The following is a 23,388-nucleotide window of genomic DNA, read 5'->3' as shown; positions in this document are numbered from 1 at the left end:
CATGTAGTGTCATGTACCTTATTACAGTCTGTCAGGAACCCTCCTGGAACCTCCTCTGGATCTTCTGGGTGCTTGTGCTTGAATCTGGAAGACATGATACATTGTATATGTATATCAGCACTAGAATGGTACCACTCAATCAGACAGCTATGACAATTTGTCAATCAGACAATCACATGTATTTTTATTTCAAAACACATGTAAGAAGAGCAGAAAATGTCATCAAAATTCTGAGTCCATAAAAATTCATTCCAGTTTTTTGCCTTTAAGGATTGAACACTTACAGCCTCTCGTACAGGCGTATCTCACAGCTGACAGGTTCAGACACCCAGTGGATGAAGGCCTTGGGTTTCTCAGCCTGGTCTGCCTTCTGACATGTCACCTTCAGTTCAGTCAGCTCTCCCTTCTTGTCCTGTGGAAAGACACAAAGTAATGTTATGTTACCATTTTAGTTGACAACTGATGCTGTAGCAGACACTATGAGGAGTTGAGTTGGATTATATTAGGCCACACCATGTAATTTTTGTTAATGACATCCTCTGGAGACCCTAAATCTAATGCAAGAGCGCACAAAAAACAAGGAGGCAGAAAAACACAAGATGTCTATATTTAAAATATAACTAAGAGACGACAAATGTTATATGGACACAAATTGAATGAGAGAACCAACCAACAAGTCTTCTATGCATCATGAAAACAGAAATAAATCAGTGGAACAGCAGCTGTCGTCCTGTGCTGTTTCTTTCCTTTCCTCACATCTTCCAATCTTGCAATTAGCGGCACTGTGGTGACTCTTTGGTCATGCTTACAGGAAGAGGAATTTCTCTCTTTTTTTTTTTCTCTGAGAACAGGCCAAAATCAATGCGCATGGGGACATCATCCATAAAAATTACTAATGTTGGTTTGGCCTTATGTAGAAAGTTGGAGGGGCTCTTCACCATAAATAAGAATCCATTTTCGTAAGAATAAACCAGTGGAGCAATAGTTTGTTGGGCTAGACCGTGTGAAGGTACTTGTTTGTACATGCACTGTATACATTTGTACACAATGCATGATTTTGGTTAACTTTGCAAAATTTAATGTTACTTTTCTAGCTTATGCCCACTTTTCATATTCTTGTCAATACTTTTCAGCAACTTCAAGGTTCTTCTAAATTATAAAGCTCTCCTGAGATATCTAGAGTTTCTGTCATCATCCATGTCGTCAGTGTCCTTCCTTACCTTTACCATAGACTCCAGTTTTATGACGTATCCAGCATGCCTCAGTCCTACAGGCTGGTCTGGGGTAAGCCGACGATAGCCCTTCTCCATGTTCTAGCACAAGAAAAATGGAAAGCAACCATAAGCTTAAAGTGATAGTAAATGAGATTTTTTGCGCCAAAACTGTGTTGAAATTTCTCATATAGATTGTCATTTTCAATAACTTATTAGCATCGCTATTTTGCTTCATCAGCAACTTTCATCAGCAACAGTTGCACCAGGCCCGCTGTATTTTTAGGAGGCTCCTAAAAAGAATGTAAACAAACAGCCATTTTTGTTTGGCAAGTATCGGCAGCTTCAACATATTTTGCGGCACAACGATGTTGATTTTTTACTCCCGGGATTCCCCAATATCATTATGAACCCTGGTAGGCTTATAGCGCAAGAAAATGTGTAAAACAACGATGTTTAAAATAGTATAAATCATACAGTTATAATATCACTTTAAAAAATTGCTGCACAGCAAATCAGAATGATGTTTACTACTGTAACAGAAAACACACTTTAAAAAGCCATTTTTGTGAAAATCACCAGACTTGCCTCTTTAAAGTCAGTCTTCTCAATGTAGAGTGTCTTGGCAAACTTGACCTTGTGTGACCCCTTGCTGGGCTCAGCTGGGAAGTCTGGGACATCAATGTCTATGGCCTGGAGGAACAAGTTGTCAATTAAAGGTTGGAAAAATCATGGTATTGACTAACAAGATTAATACTATAATAGTAAGAATAACCTTGTTATGATCAAGGATTTGTTATGATTTAAATTATTGTTTATGATTTATTGTTATGATCAAGGATTTGTTATGATTTAAATTATTGTTTATGATTATTGTTATGATCAAGGATTTGTTACGATTTTAATTATTGTTTATGATTATTGTTATGATCAAGAATTTCTTATGATTTGAATTATTATTTATGATTATTGTTATGATCAAGGATTTCTTATGATTTTAATCATTGTTTATGATCATTGTTATGATCAGCTATGAAAAGCTATGTAAATTTGTTCATACATGTTTCAAAAAGAGAGAGGAGATCATGTAGATAGATCCTGTAGTTAGAGACGTAGCACAGAAGTATAACACTTGTTACTTATATACCTGTACCTATAATTATAGCACAGAAGTATAACACTTGTTACTTATATACCTGTACCTATAGTTATAGCACAGAAGTATAACACTTGTTTCTTCTATACCTGTACCTATAGTTATAGCACAGAAGTATAACACTTGTTTCTTCTATACCTGTACCTATAGTTATCCAGCTTAATGCATTTGGCCCATGTAGGGCGTGGATATGCAATAAAGTTCATTGTCATTGTCATTGTCATTGTCATTGTCATTGTCATTATGATCATGGATTTCTTATGATTTGAATTATTCTGTTACAGTAATGGATGGTTCAGTGTATGTATTGCTTACATATGAATAAAAAAAATCAAAAAGCAAGAAAAAGAATAACCTTGGCCATTTCATTATCAAACACGATAAAGTCATCAGCTGATACATGTACATGTATGTTAATAAAAAGGAAAAACATTTACCAAGCATACATTGTAGTGCCCTTGGACACATACATTTATGTAGAATTTTGCTAGACCCATACCAGCTAGTAATCTTATTATCTACCATACATTGTACCTGCTACAATTGTTGTGCAATAAACGTTGAGTACATTTTGTATAAAGCTTGTCACACATAGCTAAATATGGCCTCCTGAACACTACCAAACTCCTCCAACCATGGTTAGGAGTACAAAATGTATGTTGGGAGCAAGGGCAGCTGTGGTTGGCTGGTGTTTGGCAAGGTCGACTACTGTTTGGCTGTTGTTTCAAAAGGTTTAAAACATTTGGATGTCAGTGGGAGGTTTGGCCATGGTTGGATGGTGATTGGCTTGAGTTCAGGGCATGGTTGGGAGTCAACTTCGACTCAAATTTAACTCAAATTCAAGAAGGCATGGCCTCTGTGTGCAAGTCTGGTCTGACTGCTCCAAAACTCCAGTCAATCTTGGTTGGTTGGTGGTTGGGGGAAGGTTCTGAATGTGTGATGGGGGCTTATTACTGAAAGACAATATAGAGACTGAATACACTACCTTATCTGAGGGGAAATTTGTGATGGTGACTTTCAGTGGTTCCATCACTGCCATGGCCCTGAAGAAAACAAGACTCATACATTTGTTTGCTAAACATAATCACAGTCATAATCATAGTGTAATTATATAAGAGCCGTTATACATTTGTAAGTTCACTGTAAAAGTAACTTTGATAAAATGAAGGATTATTGTAAGTTTGTCCTAAATCCAGCGTAATGCAGGGATCAAAATTTATTTTTCTACATGTAATTGTACATTTGTACAATCATCATGTACATTAGGTGCACCAAATAAATTTTAGGTGCACTGTCAACATAAAACAAGGTAAAATATTAACAATACCAAATTACCAACCTTAGTGGTTAGTTATCTTGTGAACTTAAACTCTAACTTCAAAATGTCAAACAAGTAGTGAATGAAAGATTTTTCATCATTTTTGACACACTATTGTTGGCAGTGCAGTGTATTGTACTTTGACTGTAGATAACTTACAAACATTTTAGGTGCATCAGTGCATCCACAGTAAAAAAATTAGGTGCACAGCTCCAATTTTAGGTGTACAAAAGTACAAATATAATGTACCCACTATTTCGAGCCCCGTAATGGATGGGACTGGGTGCCATCCTCTGTACCTATTGTCACTAGCTACCATGGACTACGGAGGATGTCACCCAGGCCAGAGCCTCGGAGGAGGTGATTTTTTTTTAGAACAGGCAAAAATCAATGCACGCGCAGATATGTCATCCATAAAATTAAATCAGTGTGGCCTCATGACAAACATGGTACATTTGTACATGTAGACATGGTTCCTCCACCTTACCTGGGTGCTGTGACGTTCAGCTCATCTCTCACACAGGACTCCAGCAGGGTGGGGTCTATGGTCACCTGGGCCATGGTCACACCAACCTGACAACAAACAAACAAACAAACAAACAGTGTCAACAAACTTACATCATAATGCTTTTATATGGGTTATGTTGCGGCCACATAGGACGGTAAGTTTTGAACCACTCACACTGAGAAGGACCCTTGCTCTTTTCAGTAACTGCAGTACTAGTGGCCTATCCTCAAACACCTTCATATTTCACGTCCTATCTGAGGGACGTCCCTACCCAATGCTACATGTAGGTACCTGTCTAGCTCTAGCTAGTTTCATCAGGTTGGTAAGACACTGAGTAAAGAGACTCTTTTTACACAACCAAGTCGTTTTATTCAGTCAGAATTGCCCCGAGGAAGGTGACAGACAGTTCTTTACTTTTGTACTCACCTGATCATGACTGGAGGAAAATTGTGTTAAGTGCCTTTTGCAGGTGATAAAATACTTTGAAAAACTTTGAAGTTAAGTTAAGTGTCCTACCTTAGCACAGAAGTTGTTGATGGCTTCAGGTGGGAACCCTCTCCTCCTGAGAGCTGTCAGGGTGAACAGGCGGGGGTCGTCCCAGTCCCTGGGGACGACAAACAAGACATGCTTTTTACTAAAACTGGCTGGGTTGCCTGTTGGGTGGAATGAGTGTGATGACAATGTTTCACTCATGACAAATAGTTGGCCGCCTTGCATGGTGATTTAAATCGTAAATGTAACAATTAACTCAAAAATCAGGAGAACACCAAAACTATTACAGTCATCTAGTGGGCTATATCACTCAACAGCATGCATAGAGCAAGGAGGTTCAAAAAGAGCCTCCTTGCATACAGTAAGTCGGATCAACTTCAAAAGAGATATGGCATGAATTGTGTGTGATGTTGTATGGCTATATCTACAAGATCTAAGCAAGAATGCAAAGAGATCGATGACAAAGGGATGCCTCTGCTAGATTTAAAAAAGAAAATAGTAAACATTTTGACTCAAAATTTTGACAGTTTTGACAGAATAGATACCACAGTCTTTATTTTCCTGCCATACCAAATTTATGTTAAGAATCTAAAGCTGTCAACAATATTAACTGATTGAATGCTGTAAGAAAAGTAAACACAATAAATCAATGTACCAGTAGATAGCTTTAAACAGCTCACCTAACGATTCCTTCAGTGATGAGCTTGACGATCTTCCTCTTGGAGACGACAGTGTAGTACAGGTTAAGTCGGCCATACTCCCACTGTACAGGACAGTACACGTCCAGGGCATTACACAGCCAGTAGTAGGAGGAGCGCCTGGGGGGAAATACACGTGTTAATTTTGTTTATTTAGGCCACACCAATTTAATTTCTCGGTCAATGGATTTTTCTACAAAAATAATGGAGCAGGTGGGCGAAAAAAAATAAAAATAAAAACAGGTCTAGGCATCCTATTATGGCCCAAAATGGTACGATAGGAGCCATGAAGTCAACACACCAGGCTGGTTCAAAATTTAAACAATATAAAATACCACTGCATTAAAAGATGGAATAACTGTAACAACTAGGAAGAAAAGGGCTGTTTTAAACTGTTCAGGGCAAAATATGAGCATTTTGCAGTTGATTCTGAATTTTTTATTTTTCTTTTTTTTTTGCAAATCATTAAGAAATGGAGTGGGCAAATCCGTTAACCAAGAAATTAAATTGGTGTGGCCTTATTGTTTTTTTCTGTTTGCACTTGAAAAAAACAAGTCAGTATGTTGTGAATTATGTAGAAGGAATGTGTGTGAGGGGTTCCCCTTAAATACAATTGATTAAAATATATAATTTTGTCATGGGTAAACTTTGATTTTATAGTTTTAGCTATATGTGACAGGGGCCTAACCTATTATTAGTACCTTACCACTGTGATAAACAAAGTACCTAGGGACTAATACATGTACAACTAGTTTCTTACAGTATTTTGCTATGTAAAATAATTATATAGTGTCTGAAGTAGATGTGTATCTAACTTTAACTCAAGTTTTAGCAGTTGCCTTACCTTGCCTGAAACTCCTTGGTACAGAGTGAGTGAGTGATGTTCTCCAGGGAGTCACACAGACAGTGGGTGAAGTCATAGGTGGGGTAGATACACCTGTGGGTGAAAATAGGTACTGCATAATTAATAAGGTATTTTGAACAAGACAGAATATCTACAACTATAAGGTATGATAATCAATCCTTGATTACACATCCTTTTCTTTGCTATACATGTATCATAAATATGATAATCAAAAATGGCAGTTAGTGAGTTAGGCTCTTAGCTTTCTATTGATGTATAACGTATTGGGGGTATTTTGAGGGGTATTGGGGGTAGGAATTCAAGGAGCCGTAAACTACATGTAGTAAAACAAATTTCAAAACAGTATCCCCTATTGTAAGGTAGTATGGAAACCCCAACACAGATAGCATGTAACGCACAGAAACAAGGTTTAATACCGTAACAGTAACGGTAAATCACAATTTTTTCATGGTACTTTTATATTCCCAGTTCCACTTCTATACCACTAATTTAACATTACAGTGAACAAATAATTCGCAGACTTTCTTTTTTTTTCTGCACCTGTCACAACCGCAAACTTATAGTTCTACAAACATGTCCAGTTTTCACAGACAGCAAACTTTGACTACCGCAAAAATACGTTTAATTTTATTTTTGTAACGTGATTTACATGGACATGTCCTACGACTCCCACCCGACCACACTACACGGGCTATGACCTGAACTTCAGCCCCCAGTCCGCTGGGTGGAAGAGACCTCGGGGGGGCCCCCGCACCCGCTGGTCGGACGTCCTGGCCAAGGATCTGGCCTTGGTCAACATCACCCCTGAAGAAGCACAGGGGCTCGCCCAGGACAGACCGAGATGGAGGGAGGTGGCCTGCCTAGTAGGCTCCACGGACATCGTGCAAGAGGACTGAGTGAGTGAGTGAGTGAACGTGATTTACAATACTCACCACTCGTCTCCCGTCCTGTGGTGAGGTGTGAACTTGATCCTGTAGGCCACAGGGTCCACCTTCCCATCCTCCATGATATGTTTCATCCTAACCGTCGCCTCACCCTCCGCTATCTTACCTTTCCTCATGTCCTGGTGTAAACAAACAAACAAACAATCAAAATTTTCACCGGTTACCTTTCCTCATGTCCTGGTATAAACAAACAAGTTCAGGCTCAGTTCAGTTCAGTTCATCACTTCAATGGTCTGCATTCTGCTCTCAGATACCAGAATCAGCTATCTGGTGAGATTGGGTGGAAGGAAACAGGGGACAGCCATCCTGCAGCAAAGTATTGATTGTACTGGTGACAACGCAAGCGAAAGCCAGTTCTATAATCAAATTATGGTGTTCTCTTCGAAATGTCCCCCCTGAGACATAAGCAGTTCGTGCGATCAGTGAAAGGTCTGGTCTGTTGTTCAGTAAATCAATCAATCAATCAAAACAAAAAAGAAAAAGGTTATTGACAACAAAGGCTCTGCAGCAAAAAGTGTTTACAGTATAGTAGTGTCCAGTGGTTAGAATCTTTGCCTCTGGACCAAGAGGTTGGGGGTTCAAATCCCAGCTGTTGTTGCTTATCAAACATGCACGCTACTTTTAGGGTCGCAGTCCTTAGGAGACTGACATTAAGCCATGTACTTGTCGAAAAGAGCTATGTCCACCAGTTTATTAGTCATTTTGTACATCATACAATATACAGTGTAGTCTGAACAGTTTTCAACTGTCTTCCAGTGACCCAAACTGTAGGTTTCTTTTAATTTCCGTTACACTAGCACCCCTACCTCAAACAGCCTGAGTGACTCCTGGATGGGCCTGTTTCTCCAGGGGGAGGGGGGCGGGTTGTGACCCCGGATCTCCTCCAACTTCTGGTGACACACGTAAGCCTGATCCCTGAACACAAACACAGGAAATAGTAATGAGAGGTGATGGAATTGGCTGGTACAGTTGTTGCAGTACACAGCAAAATGCATAATGTCTTTCTTCAGGCCACACCAATTTGAATTTCAGAAAAAATATGAAAGTTTATTGCAAATTCATGCCCGACGGGTAATTGCAAGAACATGATAAACATAAAAAATTAATGATAATAAGGAAAATTCAATGCTAAACCAGGTGATGCTACTTTGGATATACATTCGTAGTTAAAGTGTGCAGTAGAGTATGAATATAAAGCGACAGGGCAAAAAAATTAAAAACAGGCCTAGGCATCCTCTGGTAGCCCCAAAAGCTGCCATGATGTCAACATACCAGACTAGTTCATAATGCAAACAATAAATTTTAAAGTTGATAGATGGGAAAACTGTAACAACTAGGAAGACAAGGAGCTTTCGTCAACTGTTTGGGCCAAAATATGGGCATCTCGGAGTTGATTCATAACCTGAATTGTTTTTGTTTTTTTTTGCAAATCAGAAAAAAACTGGGAGAATCTGAGAACCAATAATTCATAAATTGGTGTGGCCTCAAATGGTCTAGTCCAACAAACTAACAGTTACTGGTCTTTTTATTCTTATTATTACTCAAACACATTCATATATTATGGTGACCAGTCCCTCCAACTCAGTCCTGCCACTTGCTACATAATGTAATCCAGCCCACCTCTTGATGAGCTCCACAGCCAGGGCATGCAGCTCATGGAAGTAGTCTGAGGAGTGGGTGATCTTCCATGGTTTGTAACCTGGAGAGGGAGTGGGTTGGAAAGGCGTAACATGTTAGACGTGGCACACCTTTTCCTGTTGTAATCTCTATACTCAGGTACTGGACTTAGTATTAATGAATCTGGTGAAAATGCCATATATATTATCATGATTATGAAAGTACTTTTTAACTAGAAAGGTAACATTTGCCAAGCAAATGCATAATGTTTTCCTTTGCATGCGGTCTGCTCTGTTAATTATTACTCTAACATGTACATGTACACATTCAAAATTGCAACATGATGCAACCCAACACTAGTTACCATGGTGACAGACGTCTGGTTCAGGTCATTGACCTTACATGTATGTGTTGGAGAAGAGGAAACTGAGCAAAAACAATATGTTTTCCTTTGGTAAACATAAAAAGCATGCTTTATTTATATCTATTTTCTTGCCTTCATTAGCAAGTGAACAGAAATTGTCACAGTTTCATAGTACTCTGCATTTAATGTTATTGAAATATTTGCCTGGATAATTCTTACTAATCTTAGTGTGAGAAATAGAATTATTAAAGATAAGATGAAGACAAGTGCATTAAAAATAATCATGTTCATTGTCCATGGAGAATTCTTGAGAAATGGTAGTACAAACTACAGAACTGACCCAGCCACTCCACCATCTCCCTGATGCCGGTGAAATATTTCTCCTCCTCCTTCTCAGGGTTGGTGTCATCGTACCTCAGGTAGCACACGCCTCCGTTAGCCTGGGAACAGCAAGGTATAGCAGGGTTATGAAACAGCAGCAGGGTCATGTCAGGTAAAGCAATAGTAGCAGGATCTTTAATTTGTCATGAGTACTAGTAGTAGGGTTGGAACAGCAGCAGGGTCAGGTCAAGGAACAGCAGCAGGGTCAGGTCAAGGAACAGCAGCAGGGTCAAGTCAAGGGACAGCAGCAGGGTCAGGTCAAGGAACAGCAGCAGGGCCAGGTCAAGGAACAGCAGCAGGGTCAAGTCAAGGAACAGCAGCAGGGTCAAGTCAAGGAACAGCAGCAGGGTCAAGTCAAGGAATAGCAGCAGGATCAAGTCAGGTTAAGGGACAGCAACAGGGTCAGGTCAGGTCAAGGAACAGCAACATGTCAAGACAGGTCAAGGGGCAGGTATATACATGTATGTAACAGTAGTAGGGTCATGATGCCAGGTCAAGGAACTGCAGTAAGGTTATGTCAGGTAAAGTGATAGCATGGTTGGGTCATGTCAAGGTACAGCCAAGAAAACAAAGCTAACACTGTGTACATGTACATGTATATGGCTGCTCACCCGTGCATAGCCGAAGTTGAAGTTGATGGCCTTGGCATGTCCGATGTGCAGGATGCCATTGGGCTCAGGTGGAAACCTGGTCCATACCTGGAGAGACAGTAGTTTGTTGAGCTGGGCCATGTGAAGGTAAACATGATACATTTGCTTTGCAAATGTTACCCTAAAGTCTCTAGTTGTTAACTCTTTTTGACTGTTTACTACATAGAAAAGCCATTACCTTTCCCTCCACTGCCTTGACATGTTCCTTCAGTAGTTCCATGGTCATGGGTGTGACCACATAACCTTCTGTTTTGTAGTTCTCACCTACATGTAGTACAGAATTTGAAGAAAACAGTGCATTAGTCTCTGAGGTCAACATGTCTCTGAAATATAAAATTGTAGTGAGCAGAAGACTTTATCAAAATTTAAATTAATCATAAATTTCTTGTGTATCCCTTATGATACACAACAAGAAAAAACAAAGATACATGTACAAAGAAAAAAACTGGATTATCTGGACCCCATTAATGAATAATAATTATACCAGAAAACAATATAATTATACCTTCCTGCAAAAAGATCTAAAGCTTTAGACTCAGTGAAAGCAATGTTACATTTGTACTTTTATCCAGCATGGTTGAATAGAAAATAATGCAAAACTTAAAACAAAGTTGGCAGCAATCTCATTGTCACATTTTGAAAGGAACTTTATGAATTATCACTATTTATTTTCATTGACACTCATTAATTCAATGACACAAATATTAATTATTTCACTCCATACTTTAGTATGGAGGGAAATACTGTTTTTACTGATGATTCTCCTCCTCCTTCTTCTTCTCCTCCTGCCATTTCTTTAAATTGATTCAATTCCTTCATTTTTGGGCCAAACGATCTGGAATTTCGTATAAAGGTAGAGTGGGTAAATACCCCTAGGCGTTTTTTTATTTTTTTTGATACAAGCTTTTACAATCGTTTTATTTGCGTTTTTAGCTGTTCCCATAGGAAAGTACTGTGGGGCGTACGCGCGTGACGTAATAAGAAAGGAATTCGGGGGCGGGCCCAAATATGGGCATGCAAGCATGAACCTGACGCAGCCTAATCTTTTCTTCTTGCTGATTGGCTGTTGGATTTGATTGGATTAACTCAATTAACACCTGTTCAAAGCCATTCCATTTTGACAGTATGAACTCAAGTGTTTTGGTAGGTACAGCACAGGCCACGAAATACGCATCAATTTTCGAGGGACGTTCTGCGGGAGAGTGCAGGACACTGTGCGGGACTTCCCTCGGGAGAGTGCGGGACGTCCTCCGGGAGAGTGCGATACGTTCTGCGGGAGAGTGCGGTACGTCCAGCGGGAGAGTGCGGTACGTTCTGCGGGAGCCAGACATTTTGCTCTTCTCTGTTGGAACAACGCAAGTTGGAGGTCAATGACCTGCGCCCGGCGTGTAAACAAGATTGGACAGGGAGCGGCTGTAATATCAAAGGAGCCGGCGGCTTCTGCTAGCCGGGTTGATAGTTAAGTAACATCAAGGTGGTTCAAAAGCAAACCTGATAAAGAAGGAAACCCCGTAGTTAATAGTTGAAAGTCTTGGTGGCTTGAGGCGATCGATACCGCCATGCTGTTTACTTTATATGACATACAATGCAGTGAGTGATATGTATCGCAACGAGTTAGCTCGGTTGGTAACGCGCCAGACGGCAATCCCAGAAATTGTGAGTTCGAACCCCAGTGCATCGGATATTAACATTTTAAACAATTTTATCATTTTTAACAATTTTATCAGTTTTAACAATTTTATCAGTTTTAACAATTTTAACAATCCTGCATTTTAACAATTTTCAACTATTTTTTTTTTTGATTTTCGTTTTTTGCTTTTAACATTCAAAAACTGATTGTTCTTACTCAAGAATGTCAATAACTTAGAATGTTAGTCTTTTGTATTTTTCCAACATACAAACCAAAATCACTTTGATGTTGTCACAAAAGTATGGAGCTGACAAGAGAGAAGGAGTACGGTACTCTGCCAGTGTGAAGAATCTACAGAGGTATTACCAGTCACTAGTAGCAAGAGATAGACCACATTGAATGATGACGATGAGGACGAATCATATGGAGTACTATCATAGCTTAGTACAGAAATTCTACTGCTTTACTTTACTTTACTTTCTTTCACTCTGTACATGCAATTAGCTCACTGGCATGATTTTAAAAATAAAGGTTATGATAATCATATTATATGTATAGCTTATTCAATGTATGGCTTCATAGTTTATGTGATTGTTAATAAGGCCATGTTGATTTGATTGTATGGATGGCATCTGTGCGCGCATCGGTTTTCGTTAATTTAAAACTAAGTTTACGACATTCATACAAAACATCTGGAAACTAAGCAAACATACTCTGTAAATTGATTACTGTAATTCCCGATTTTTTTTTCACTGTACCGCAACGTAACGCAAGCAGGAGGTCAATGTTCACGGTTTTCACTGTCACCTCTGTACTGTGAACTTATCTTTACAGTTAGGAAATAATTCCTGGACTTTCTTTTTCCTGCAACTGTCACCACCGTGAATATATAGTTCCGTGAACATGTCCATGTTTCTCAGACCGTGAAAATTTTGCTACCGTTAGTAGTAGTTGCAATTTCGTCATTAGTAGTATTTAGATACCTGCAATATGTAACTTTGAAATTGAGATAAGTGTAAAGTAAAGCTGTCGAGATTTAAAGTGCTTGTCGTTGTATCTTTGTAAAAAAAAGGGAGATAATGGCCAAGTGCCATTTTTGTAAATATCTGTCGAGATTCAAAAAGCTTGTCCTTGTATGATTGCAGTATGATTTATTCAGAATCTTCTATTTTTGTGTGGGGAGGGAGATGGAGTGAAATATTACATTTGCTCCGAAGCAAATGTTGGCCTTTCTAGTATTATCTAGTTCTGTGATGATGTTGGGTGATGACCTACCAGTTTTGTGGAAGTTCACAGCATGACCCCTCAGTTGTTCCATCAGTGACCTGGTCTCTATATTGCAATCAGAATTTGAAACATAACAGAGTTATTGAAACTGAAAATTAGTCATTCTTGCATAAAAGAATAAAAACAAATACTAACAGTTACAAAACCTATATCAACTTCATGCAAAGAACACCAAAATCTCATGGCTGCTTCAATATGTTTAAACAGTAACCAGACATTTTTACTGTTCCTTTACTGTTTTTTTCTAATTCATCCCAAAATTTATTATGTGCAAGCAGCAGTTAATGGGCTGATGCCATCATTGCATTGCTTAGTGAAGGCCCCAAAATTGTTAGTTTATACCGGTATCTTTAAAAATCCTTCTATTTCCTTGAACATTTTGCTCCAGTCTGGGTACTCTGGGGCTAGTAAGAACAGGTAGGGTCTAAACTTTCCTGCTTTGGTTAAGTTTTGTTCATTTCACCAGTTTAGTGGGCGTAATGAGAGGCTGAGTGATGAGGTCTTTCATTGAAAGAATGGATGGATACATGAGAAATGAGGTCAAAAGTAGGGTTTACTGTTGTCAGAGATTTAGCTGGTCAATCCCGTTTTCTTGTTTATTTGGGAGGCAGACCTTTGTGATTTCAGTGTATTTACATGTAACTACAGCCTTCAATGGTCACAATAGTAACAATAGTTATCTGCTAAAATGAAGTAGCCCTGAGACTAAACCATCACCATACCTTCACCATTCATGCTAACACCAGACCCTGGAAAAAAAAGAGCACATAGTTATGATCACTACACAGGTATTTTTTTTAAAGTTGGAAAAAAATTTACCATTACTTAACAGTGACAGTTTAATTTTCAACCTAATTTAGTCTACTCTAAGAGCCCTAAACGACAACCAGGTACAATGTATAAACCATACTGCCAAGAAGGCAAAAAATAAGAAATTGTAAGAAATTATCTAAAGAAAATTGTGTTTGACTTACCCTCATCTTGAACAGCATTGACCATGTTTGCTAGTTTCTTGGGGACATTGTCCTTGCCTGTCTTAGCACCCTGTAAGGAAACAAACATTCTACATTATTGTACAAAATCTTTAACTGTTCTTCCCCACAATTTGCAAGTCGGAAACAACATCTATTGGGGCTTAAAGCCCCCAATTTTTTCTGCATTTTAAGGGGCAAATTGTACTGGTAGACTAAGTTTAGCTTAATGATAATTGATATCTCTTTCAACATGCCAATTTTTGTCCCTCAAACTACAAAAATGACAGATTGGGCAAAATTTATGTCCATCATGAGCAGCAAAATTCTGTCAAATGACAGAAAGATGGACTCTAGCTAGAACACTGCTGTTACTGTCATGGGATAAAAACTTAATCCAGCACAAACCTTGGCTTTTACTGGTTTCTCCTTGTCTGCATCAGTCTTTGGTCCGAGCAGGTCTAAAATCTGTTCAAAACATGATCAGAGAAAAGTGAAATACAGTACCGTTCGCGTTATAGTTAACCGGGTACCCCGTTACTAACGAGTTATTTTTTCGTCAGAAAATGGTTAGAAAATCGTCAGTATTTGGTTAGATTTTCGTCAGAAAATGGTTAGAAAATCGTCAGAAATTATTTCTAACGCGTTACCGTTTGCGTTAATGTGATAGGGTCGGATTTCATGTTTGTTTTGCGCGCCGACAAGACAATAGCAATTTGCCACCTCCTGGGGCGTCCGCTAATGTGTTGCGATGTTGCCCCTTGAAAAATAACAGCACCAGAGGCAAGTGGACATGTGATTCGTAAAATAACTTTGTGGTTTATCCATGTGTCGACTGTGTGAAGCGAATTGTGCTATCTTTTAATGCTATTCTATAGTTATTTCTAGCGGAAAACTACGTTGTGTAATACAATGTATGTCAACAAAGTGTTACAGTAGCAGTGGGCAGACGATGTCTTGTACATTTTGTACCAGCGGCGGCCTACCGCTCTCACAGGACGTCATGGGACGTGACGAAACAAGAAATATCTGCCGTAGAAGAAATATAAATCGGTAACTCATGCCTTAAATTCACGGCGGTTTTTGACACAAAAGAAAATTATTATAATTTTTGTAAGGCGCGCGGCTTACTAGTACTAGCGGCTTTAATACTCACGGTAAAATGTACCGTCACTCCCGGCGAAAGGACTCGGTTCGCCAGCTGAGGACTTTCCACAACCATGATGATATCATAGTTAATAAAGGAATATATAATAGATCTATCATGTTGAAATGATAATTGTAATACATGGTTCTATTTAATAGCGGTAGTTTTGTTTCTTATTTTGAGGGGGGAAACTGTCAAAAATCGAGGGAACGCAAACTGAGATCGGCTCACTTCCGGGTGCATAACGCCAAAATTTCTCGACGATTATATAAAAATGACCACTCATTTGCCGCCTACGGTAGCGTGTACATGGTAGTGCGATCATATCGTGCCAAAGTCAGCGTCAAACGTACAGAAAATCCCCGTAAAAATATAGTTGCAAACACATTTCCCGCGCACTCAGGGCCGGTCGCCCTGGCCGCTGCCGCCCGGCTGTGTGCAGCATGCTCATTATAATATGCAAGTAGCTACGCTCTGATTGGCTCACCTTAGATGACCTGCGCTGTGATTGGCTAGAACGAAGCCCGTTGCATGCTGGGGCGCCCTTCCCCGCGCGAAATGATCTCGAGAGAGCCACATTTACGCTGGTTTCTACCTTATTTCTACGACTAATTAGCAACATCCTAGTGACGAATTGCGTACTCAAAAGAATTTTCGGGAAAAAAATATATGTACATGTGGATTTGAATTGTGGTGCCTTTGGCGTAATTTTGTTGGTCACATACAACGTAATGTAACACGGAAGTGCATGGAGTCGGAGTGGCGGCACGGCTTTCCGTCCCACTCTAAACAAAACTCCAAGGACATAACAAAACTCCCCAAAACTGGTCAATAATTAGCCATAAAAATGTTGGTGGGCACGTGTAAATATGCTGCCTTTTTTCGAGTGTTATAGGAATTTTCCACGATGTTTTTGCACATCCCTAACGTTACCTCACGCCCGCCGCCTATTATGTACGGCGGACCGGGGCATTATAACTTCAGATCATCTAGGTTTGCTTATTCGGTGGTAAAATAAGTTAACAGAGAAAAACAGCAAAACAAAGTTGACAAACTATAGAAACGCTTGCCTGGGCAACAGTGACAAAAGAAAATGTCTTTCTAATTGAATTGCGCCGGTGATCGTAAAACGTTTTAAACGTTACAATATAGTAAAATGCAGGCTAGATCAACGTTCCTTCCGCTGTTCCAGCGGTGTGTATCGGTAATTTCCCGCCCCGCATGAGGTAAATTAGTACTCCTCCCATTATTCTGTGATGTTACCGCGGCCTGCATATGAATGCAGAAGTCTAACGAAAAAGTAACGGAAAAGTAACGGAAAACTTACGCAAAAGTTACGGAAAACTTACGGAAAAGTAACGGAAAACTTACGGAAAAAAAACGCGTTAGTAACGGCCGTTAGGGTAACTATAACGCGAACGGTACTGTACATGTACTAAGAATTTTGGGCTAAATGGACAAATTGGAAGTCAGGCTACCCTGTCAATGTAAGTTTTAAATAGTTGAACACTCTAGTAGGCGATTTATTTCAGCTCATTCCTTAGATGTTTACCATATATTTCAATGCGAGCTCGAAATAGTTGGGCTGTGCCCTATAGTAACATTTAGATGGTGTGAAAAAGAACCCATAATGCACCTGCATGTCGATCTCGTTCTTGATGGCCTTCCCATCAGCCCACTTCAGCTTACCCCGTGCCTTACCTGGTAACAGAGGAAACAACAACATGTCAACGTTTTGGGCATATAAATATGGTATGTCTAGGCTTTACGACATGCAATATCAACCATGCATTGCACTAGCATGTTGGCAGAACGTACTGTCCCTGAGAAAAAAAAAAGTATTTTTCATGGTTTTCTTTAGATATTTGGTCAATGTTGCATCCAAAATTCGCCCATTGCAGGCAACATCTTTTCAGGCACAGGACCTTTAGATTTAGTTATGTGCAATTTTGCCAAATACTATAATAATGTGCATGAACTTTGAACAAAAGAACTCACCCATCAGCATGCCTATGTTAAAATGGTATCTCTTCTGCAGTAGGTCTTGCTTGTACTGGTTGATCACCTCTTCTACCTGCAAGAAAGAGGGAAGGTCAGCTGTTAGATCATTGCTAATATTGTTACAACACTGGCTCACTGGCTCACTCACTCACTCACTCAATCACTCATGCACTCACTCTCACTCACTCACTCTTACTCACTCTCACTCACTCACTCTCACTCGCTCAATAACTCACTCATGCACTCACTCACTCACTGTCACGCACGCACTCACTCACTCACTCACTCACTCACTCCACTCACTTATTCACACGCTCTCACTCACTCACTCACACACTCACTCACCACTCACTCACTCACACTCTCTCACTCACTCACTCACTCACTCACTCACTCACTCACTCACTCAATCACTCATGCACTCACCCACTCACTCACTCACTCACTCTCACTCGCTCAATCACTCACTCTCTCACTCACTCACTCACTCACTCTCTCACTCACTCTCACTTACTCACTCACTCATGCACTCACTCACTGAGTCACTCACTCACTCGATCACTCACTCGATCACTCACTCGCTCACTCACTCGCTCTCACTCACTCATGCACTCACTCACTCACTGAGTCACTCACTCAATCACTCACTTGCTCGCTCGCTCACTCACTCACTCACTCACTCACTCACTCAGTGTCCAGTTTAATGTCTCAAACATCCAACATGGCCTAGTAAAATTCAATTGCATGAAGCTAACAATAAGAGAGTAAAAACAGTGTGTACGTTTATTTGATTCTAGAATATACCATTACAACACAATTCATTCTTGGGCATACTAGTAGGTGCACTGGTGCACCCAAAACATTTTTTTGGTGCACCACATAAGATAAAGTAAGTAGAATGTCAGCAACAACTAATTACATTGTATGTTTCATTTCTAAAGAAAAGTACTATAACAATGATTTTCTTATTTTCCTGACACTAAGGTATTATCAATGTGCTGTACATTTAACATATTTATATATAATCCTATGATACTTAGTAGTATGAAAATATTTGGGTGCACCCACAGAAAAAAATTTGGTCACGCAGCTCCAAATTTGGGTGTACTAAGGTGCACATGCATCCAGTATTTTGAGCCCTGCAGCCCTTGAGGGGAATTAAATTGCAGTAGGTTTCTTGAACATTAAGCTGGGGAAGGTGAGTTTGAAATGAACATTATGGGAGGAGAACTCACAGCTTCCTCTATCTGTTCCGGAGTGACCACCACTCCAACTCCACAGGACTCCTCAAAGTCTGGTACATCCACAGGGTCCACAGGGTGGGACTTCACATAGTCTAAGGCAGCTGAGGACAGAAGGATAGGATGTTATGAACAAGATTGAACTGTAATTGCCAACACAAAAAATTGGACTCACTCAAGTTTGACTCCAGTCTTTGTCAAAGGAAAGAGCAATCCACCGCTTCCGTGATGTCACACAGATAACACACGTGACTCCGTGAGCAGTGGATCATAGGTTGCAGAAAGTCTGTGGCACCCCCCGTCTCTGTTGAGGGATGGTTGTAATGCCCTGATATAGATGGCCTCTTTAATCCCTCTTGTGAAAAAATCTGTTGAAAAGTTGGGACAGCATATCTTGCTTCTAAACCCTGGTAGTGCAGTGCTCATCACAAAATTTTGCTGTAAAGGTCACAGCCCATTTTCCACTGGGAAATGTTCACTGAGAAGTCCCTTCCGTATTTTGTATATAGGTTCAGGTATGGACTTGTAAACCAGGGTTACCTGAACCTAAACCTCTGGACTTGAATCTGACCTGGACCTGAACGTGGGTTTAGGTACACAGCACTATGAACAATGCAAACATTCTGTGATTATAATATTTGTATGATGTAAAAACTTTTTTTTTCTCCTACATTGTAACTGGAGCTCTGTGGTGATCTTCTTGGTTGCGATGTACTCCGTCAAGAAGTTGGCACGACCCTTGCTCTTCAGTCTGGTGGCCATACCATACAGGAGCACCCCCATGCTCTTGTCAATGGTACTGCAATGCTTCCTGGCCTAAAGGACAAGCAATAAAAACTAATGTTTAGGCCACACCAATTTAATTTCTTGGTTAACGGATTCGACACTTCATTTTTTTCTGATTTGCAAATAAAAAAAATTCAGAATCATCTGCAAAATGCTCATATTTTGCCCTGAACAGTTGAAAACAGTCCTTTTCATCCAAGTTGTTACAGTTGTTCCATCTTTCAATAAAGTGGTATCATTAAAAGTTCAAAATTCATTGTTTAAATTTTGAACCATTTTGGGCCATAATAGGATACCTAGGCCTGTTTTTATTTTTATTTTTTTTCGCCCGCCCGCTCCATTATTTTTCTAGAAAAATCCGTTAACCAAGAAATTAAATTGGTGTGGACTTAACTTAAAAACACTCAACCTGTATCATTGCTCATAAAATACATGTACCCTACATTTCAATTGAATCCATGTATTTGAACTTTGCCCACTATTTACACTGTATGATCATTATTGACAATTTGGCAAGGAGTACTATATTGTTCTCTACACACGAAATAGTATGCATTACATCATATTACATCAGCCTACAGTCCCTTTGATATGGCCGTGCCAAGGGAAAAATGCTTTAGCCATTGATGTAGGTTTATATATAGTAAGGTTACTAGTCTTGTAAATTAAATGCTGTTTGACATGTCACATTTGACTGTCTATATGTAACACTGTTACATATAGACAGTGTTACATATAGAGAGAACTGAAACTGTGGGCTAGAAAATTAATAACGGAGAAAGATATTAATTTCCAAGCAGAATCCTTTGGGGCCATGCAGTTTTAAATTGGCTGCCAGTTTGATACCAAAAGGAATCTGCTTGAAGATTAGGAAATTCTTCTGTCTCTCACAGGTGTTTTTAATTAACCGTTCTACTTATGCTGGGAGGGGAGTTGCTGCAGCACATACAGCAAGGAAGCTATACTGTCCTTCATTCACAGTAATTACCATCCCCAAACAAGTTAAACAAGTATGACAACATTGTTTGTTTGTTTGAGCTTTTGTGAATATACTTTTAGCAGTCCATGTGGTTATGGAAGGCGTACTTGTAAATGCTTTGTATAAAAAACGTCCGATAACACAAGTGGTATCATTAAAATTATACATGTAGAATTTGATGTTAGAAGACTAGTTAGCCTTATTTCCAGACCTATTTTACCTCCCAAGTCTTTGCTGTGAGAAAAAGACTCAGAAGCTAAAATAGGTCACGTCTGGAAACCAGGCTTAAGGCTATTAAATTAATATTATCGAAGGGGGACAAAAAGTGACAAAAGCCCTTTCACATCAATCCCGGTATATCAAACCAAATCACCTCAGAGCTATGATCTTGCAACTGTCTTGCATCATAATATATTCATATGTATGCGCAAAAATTATCTGTCATCAACCACAAAGAACGACATATTTTTTTCCAACGGCTGGTTCCATATTGCACTAATCTATGATCAATCAAACGCATAAAAAATCTCGTAAGAGAGTAAAAATGGCAAGTTAAATACATGAAGAGGAAGGACCATTTTTACTTCATAACATTCCATCAACATCATGAAGATCAGACAAATCTGGGGCATGGGGAGGGGGGTCATTTAAATGCACGCTTCTTATTTTGTGACCTATTTACTACATAACACCAGCTCAGAACAGCCTGAAACGTACGATCTAACGTTCCTGAGTACCTTATTGATGATGTTCTTGAGTTCGCCCGTCAGGACATCATTTTTGAGAGTCTCTTTCGCCTTCTGTTCGCTCAGACCCACGCTGACGAAAAGGTCCAGTGTGTCCGCCATCTTGACGAGTGACGCAAGACGTGACAAGGACGACACCTTGCGGAAAATGAGAATATTACAGGGGGTGTGTCCCATTGATTATAGACAGTAGTTACCGCCGCTCTCTCGTCGCCAGGTAGTATAAGCTACGGAGGATGGTGCCCTATCCTGGGAGCCAGACTAGTATCGGGCCGTTGGGCGGGCGAAGGGCTCTTGTCTGCCCAAGGAAAACGGCCAACCGCCCAGGGTAGCCAAACTCCCCCGTAGCGGTAATTTAGATAGGCGGGTGAAGGGCTCTTGGCTGCCGAAGGAAAACTGATACTAGTCTGGCTCGCAGGGTAATGGTACCCAGGCAATCGTACCAGGGAGAGTTGCAGGGTGGCAGTAACTACTTACCGCTGGCTAGTTTTAATTAGTATAAACTAACGGAAGCTGGCACCAAGGTTACCGAGTAAGCGAGTTTAATTGGATATCCATGGTAAACCCGTCAACAACACGGGATGTGCCCTTAGCAAAAGAGCCATGAATAGATCCTTAGATAAGCCTTGTTCAGCCCTTTTCACTGGGCACAAGTAGTGATGAATATATATATACGTTAATAGTAATACAGTACTACATCACAAGTATTTTGTTTGTCAGTGTATACATGCATAGCCGACGTTGATCGCATGAAGGCGATCTCTCTCTAACCTTGATTGTACTTTTATTCATTGTTTGCGAATCTGAAAATAGAAACGGCTGAAGCGGGCTTTTAGATTTAGTTCTGTTTCGTTTAAAGGTATTATTAGCTTAAACGTCTTGCGAGGTTGTCCAGGACTTTTCCCATATATATATACAGCAGCGCGCGGCGACACAGTTCAGAGCTAAAGTTGTTGGGTTGTAGTACATAGTCGGATTACTACAGGCTTACGCGGTTACTATCAAATTTTCTTCCACAGGATAAGCGAGTAAAGTTATATTTAATGCTGTGTACCGGTTCACTGGACCGGTTCCGGACTTGTAAAAATGTTTAGGTTCAAGTCCAAAAACAACTGAACGTTGGGAGCTAAAAATAAAATCATGTCACATTCCCTTTTTCGTTCTGAACCACCTAAAGTTTTAGATGGATGGAAAAATTTGCACTGCTAAGTAAAGAAAACATTGCCATTGTGCATTGTCGTGTGTCAGCCTCCTTAACCCTAAACAGTACACCTGGGGTCCGCGCGGACCCCAGCACTATATATTCTGTAATATCTTTTTTGTTTCTAAAGATTTTTTTCTGAAATTTTAGGTAATTGTCACCCACAAAGTTGTCTCTCAATACAGTGCATAAAACTCCGTTTCTACCATTTATAAAAAAAATTATATCTGATTTTCTTTTGGGGTCCGCGCGGACCCCAGCCGGCTTTCGATCATAATGGATACACTGGCGTTCTTATACATTACCTTATTTCCGTTTTTATATGTTTTTATGCACTCATCGTATGTCTACCAAGTTTTCAGAGAATGGTGTAGTAATAGAATTACATTTTGATAACTTTGGTGTAATTATGACGTCATATGACGTCAGAGCTAATAATATAGTCCGCCATATTGGATTTTGACCAATGACGTCATTAAATTAGCATATTCTATGCATATTAAATGATTTAATTTATATTTGATTATGTAAGATGTTATCAATGTTGGAAAAGAAGTGTAATTCAATATAAAAACTCAGAAATTTTTTTATGTTTAAACCAAAATTACTTCTATTTTTAAAAAAAACTGCCTGCTAGAAACCCGTTGCCATGGCAACACAAAAAAACATCAACTTACTAGTATTAAACTAATATGAACTTTTTTTCCAGAGACATTTTAGGAAAGGTCTCCAAATTTGATACTTCTAGCGCAAGCCGTTTAGCCGCTATCTGAGATCAAATTTGGGCCTCAAAATCCCATTCAGTCTGAAATGGGTTTAAAAATCGGGTATTCCTTCCTGTCTTCTTTTCTCTACCAAAAAATTAAAAAGTTCAAAATGTATGATTTTTGTATGTAATGTGGACACAGAGGTTCCCACATCAGTTTGCAAAACAATTGAGCTGATAGCATGTTGATAATTTCTAAAAATTAGCAAAAAACTGCTCTGGGTTCCGCGCGGACCCCAGGTGTACAGATTAATCAGTCCGGGAAGGTGTTCTGTTGAGGGTCAATCTCTATCTTCCTACGACCTATCAACATACTAAAATAATATAAAAGTCAATGAAGGCGTTCACAAATGTGCTGAAACACACACACACACACACACACACACACACACACACACACACACACACACACACACACACACACACACA

General features: G+C 39.6%; 1 protein-coding gene across 2 annotated transcripts in view; it reads right to left on the bottom strand.

Moving 5' to 3' along the window:
* LOC109476748 (glutamine--tRNA ligase-like) overlaps positions 1-21,119 on the bottom strand; it is a 29,267-nt gene extending 8,148 nt beyond the window's left edge. Inside the window, exons 1-24 of one of the 2 annotated variants that reach the window (XM_019777759.1) lie at positions 20,984-21,119; positions 19,153-19,297; positions 18,476-18,585; positions 17,238-17,313; positions 16,876-16,940; positions 14,501-14,560; positions 14,096-14,165; positions 13,844-13,870; positions 13,110-13,166; positions 10,383-10,468; positions 10,166-10,252; positions 9,514-9,613; positions 8,813-8,891; positions 7,999-8,107; positions 7,181-7,311; positions 6,228-6,320; positions 5,366-5,503; positions 4,710-4,797; positions 4,173-4,258; positions 3,353-3,410; positions 1,800-1,904; positions 1,221-1,313; positions 285-412; positions 18-84 (exon numbers count right to left, since the gene is read on the bottom strand). In XM_019777759.1, the coding sequence (XP_019633318.1) occupies positions 18-84; positions 285-412; positions 1,221-1,313; positions 1,800-1,904; positions 3,353-3,410; positions 4,173-4,258; positions 4,710-4,797; positions 5,366-5,503; positions 6,228-6,320; positions 7,181-7,311; positions 7,999-8,107; positions 8,813-8,891; positions 9,514-9,613; positions 10,166-10,252; positions 10,383-10,468; positions 13,110-13,166; positions 13,844-13,870; positions 14,096-14,165; positions 14,501-14,560; positions 16,876-16,940; positions 17,238-17,313; positions 18,476-18,585; positions 19,153-19,297; positions 20,984-21,094 (2,169 nt within the window). In that variant the 5' untranslated portion in view covers positions 21,095-21,119. Of the gene's footprint in view, positions 1-17; positions 85-284; positions 413-1,220; positions 1,314-1,799; positions 1,905-3,352; positions 3,411-4,172; positions 4,259-4,709; positions 4,798-5,365; positions 5,504-6,227; positions 6,321-7,180; positions 7,312-7,998; positions 8,108-8,812; positions 8,892-9,513; positions 9,614-10,165; positions 10,253-10,382; positions 10,469-13,109; positions 13,167-13,843; positions 13,871-14,095; positions 14,166-14,500; positions 14,561-16,875; positions 16,941-17,237; positions 17,319-18,475; positions 18,586-19,152; positions 19,298-20,983 lie in introns of those variants that run through there. The other variant, XM_019777758.1, reaches the window with a different exon arrangement.
* Between the last annotated feature and the right edge of the window lie 2,269 nt (positions 21,120-23,388).

The sequence above is a fragment of the Branchiostoma belcheri genome, unplaced genomic scaffold (assembly GCF_001625305.1).
Source record: "Branchiostoma belcheri isolate BF01 breed outbred unplaced genomic scaffold, Haploidv18h27 scaffold39, whole genome shotgun sequence".
NCBI lineage: Eukaryota > Metazoa > Chordata > Leptocardii > Amphioxiformes > Branchiostomatidae > Branchiostoma > Branchiostoma belcheri.
Note: the sequence above shows the minus strand (reverse complement) of the source record. Positions and strands in the feature narration are given on the sequence as shown.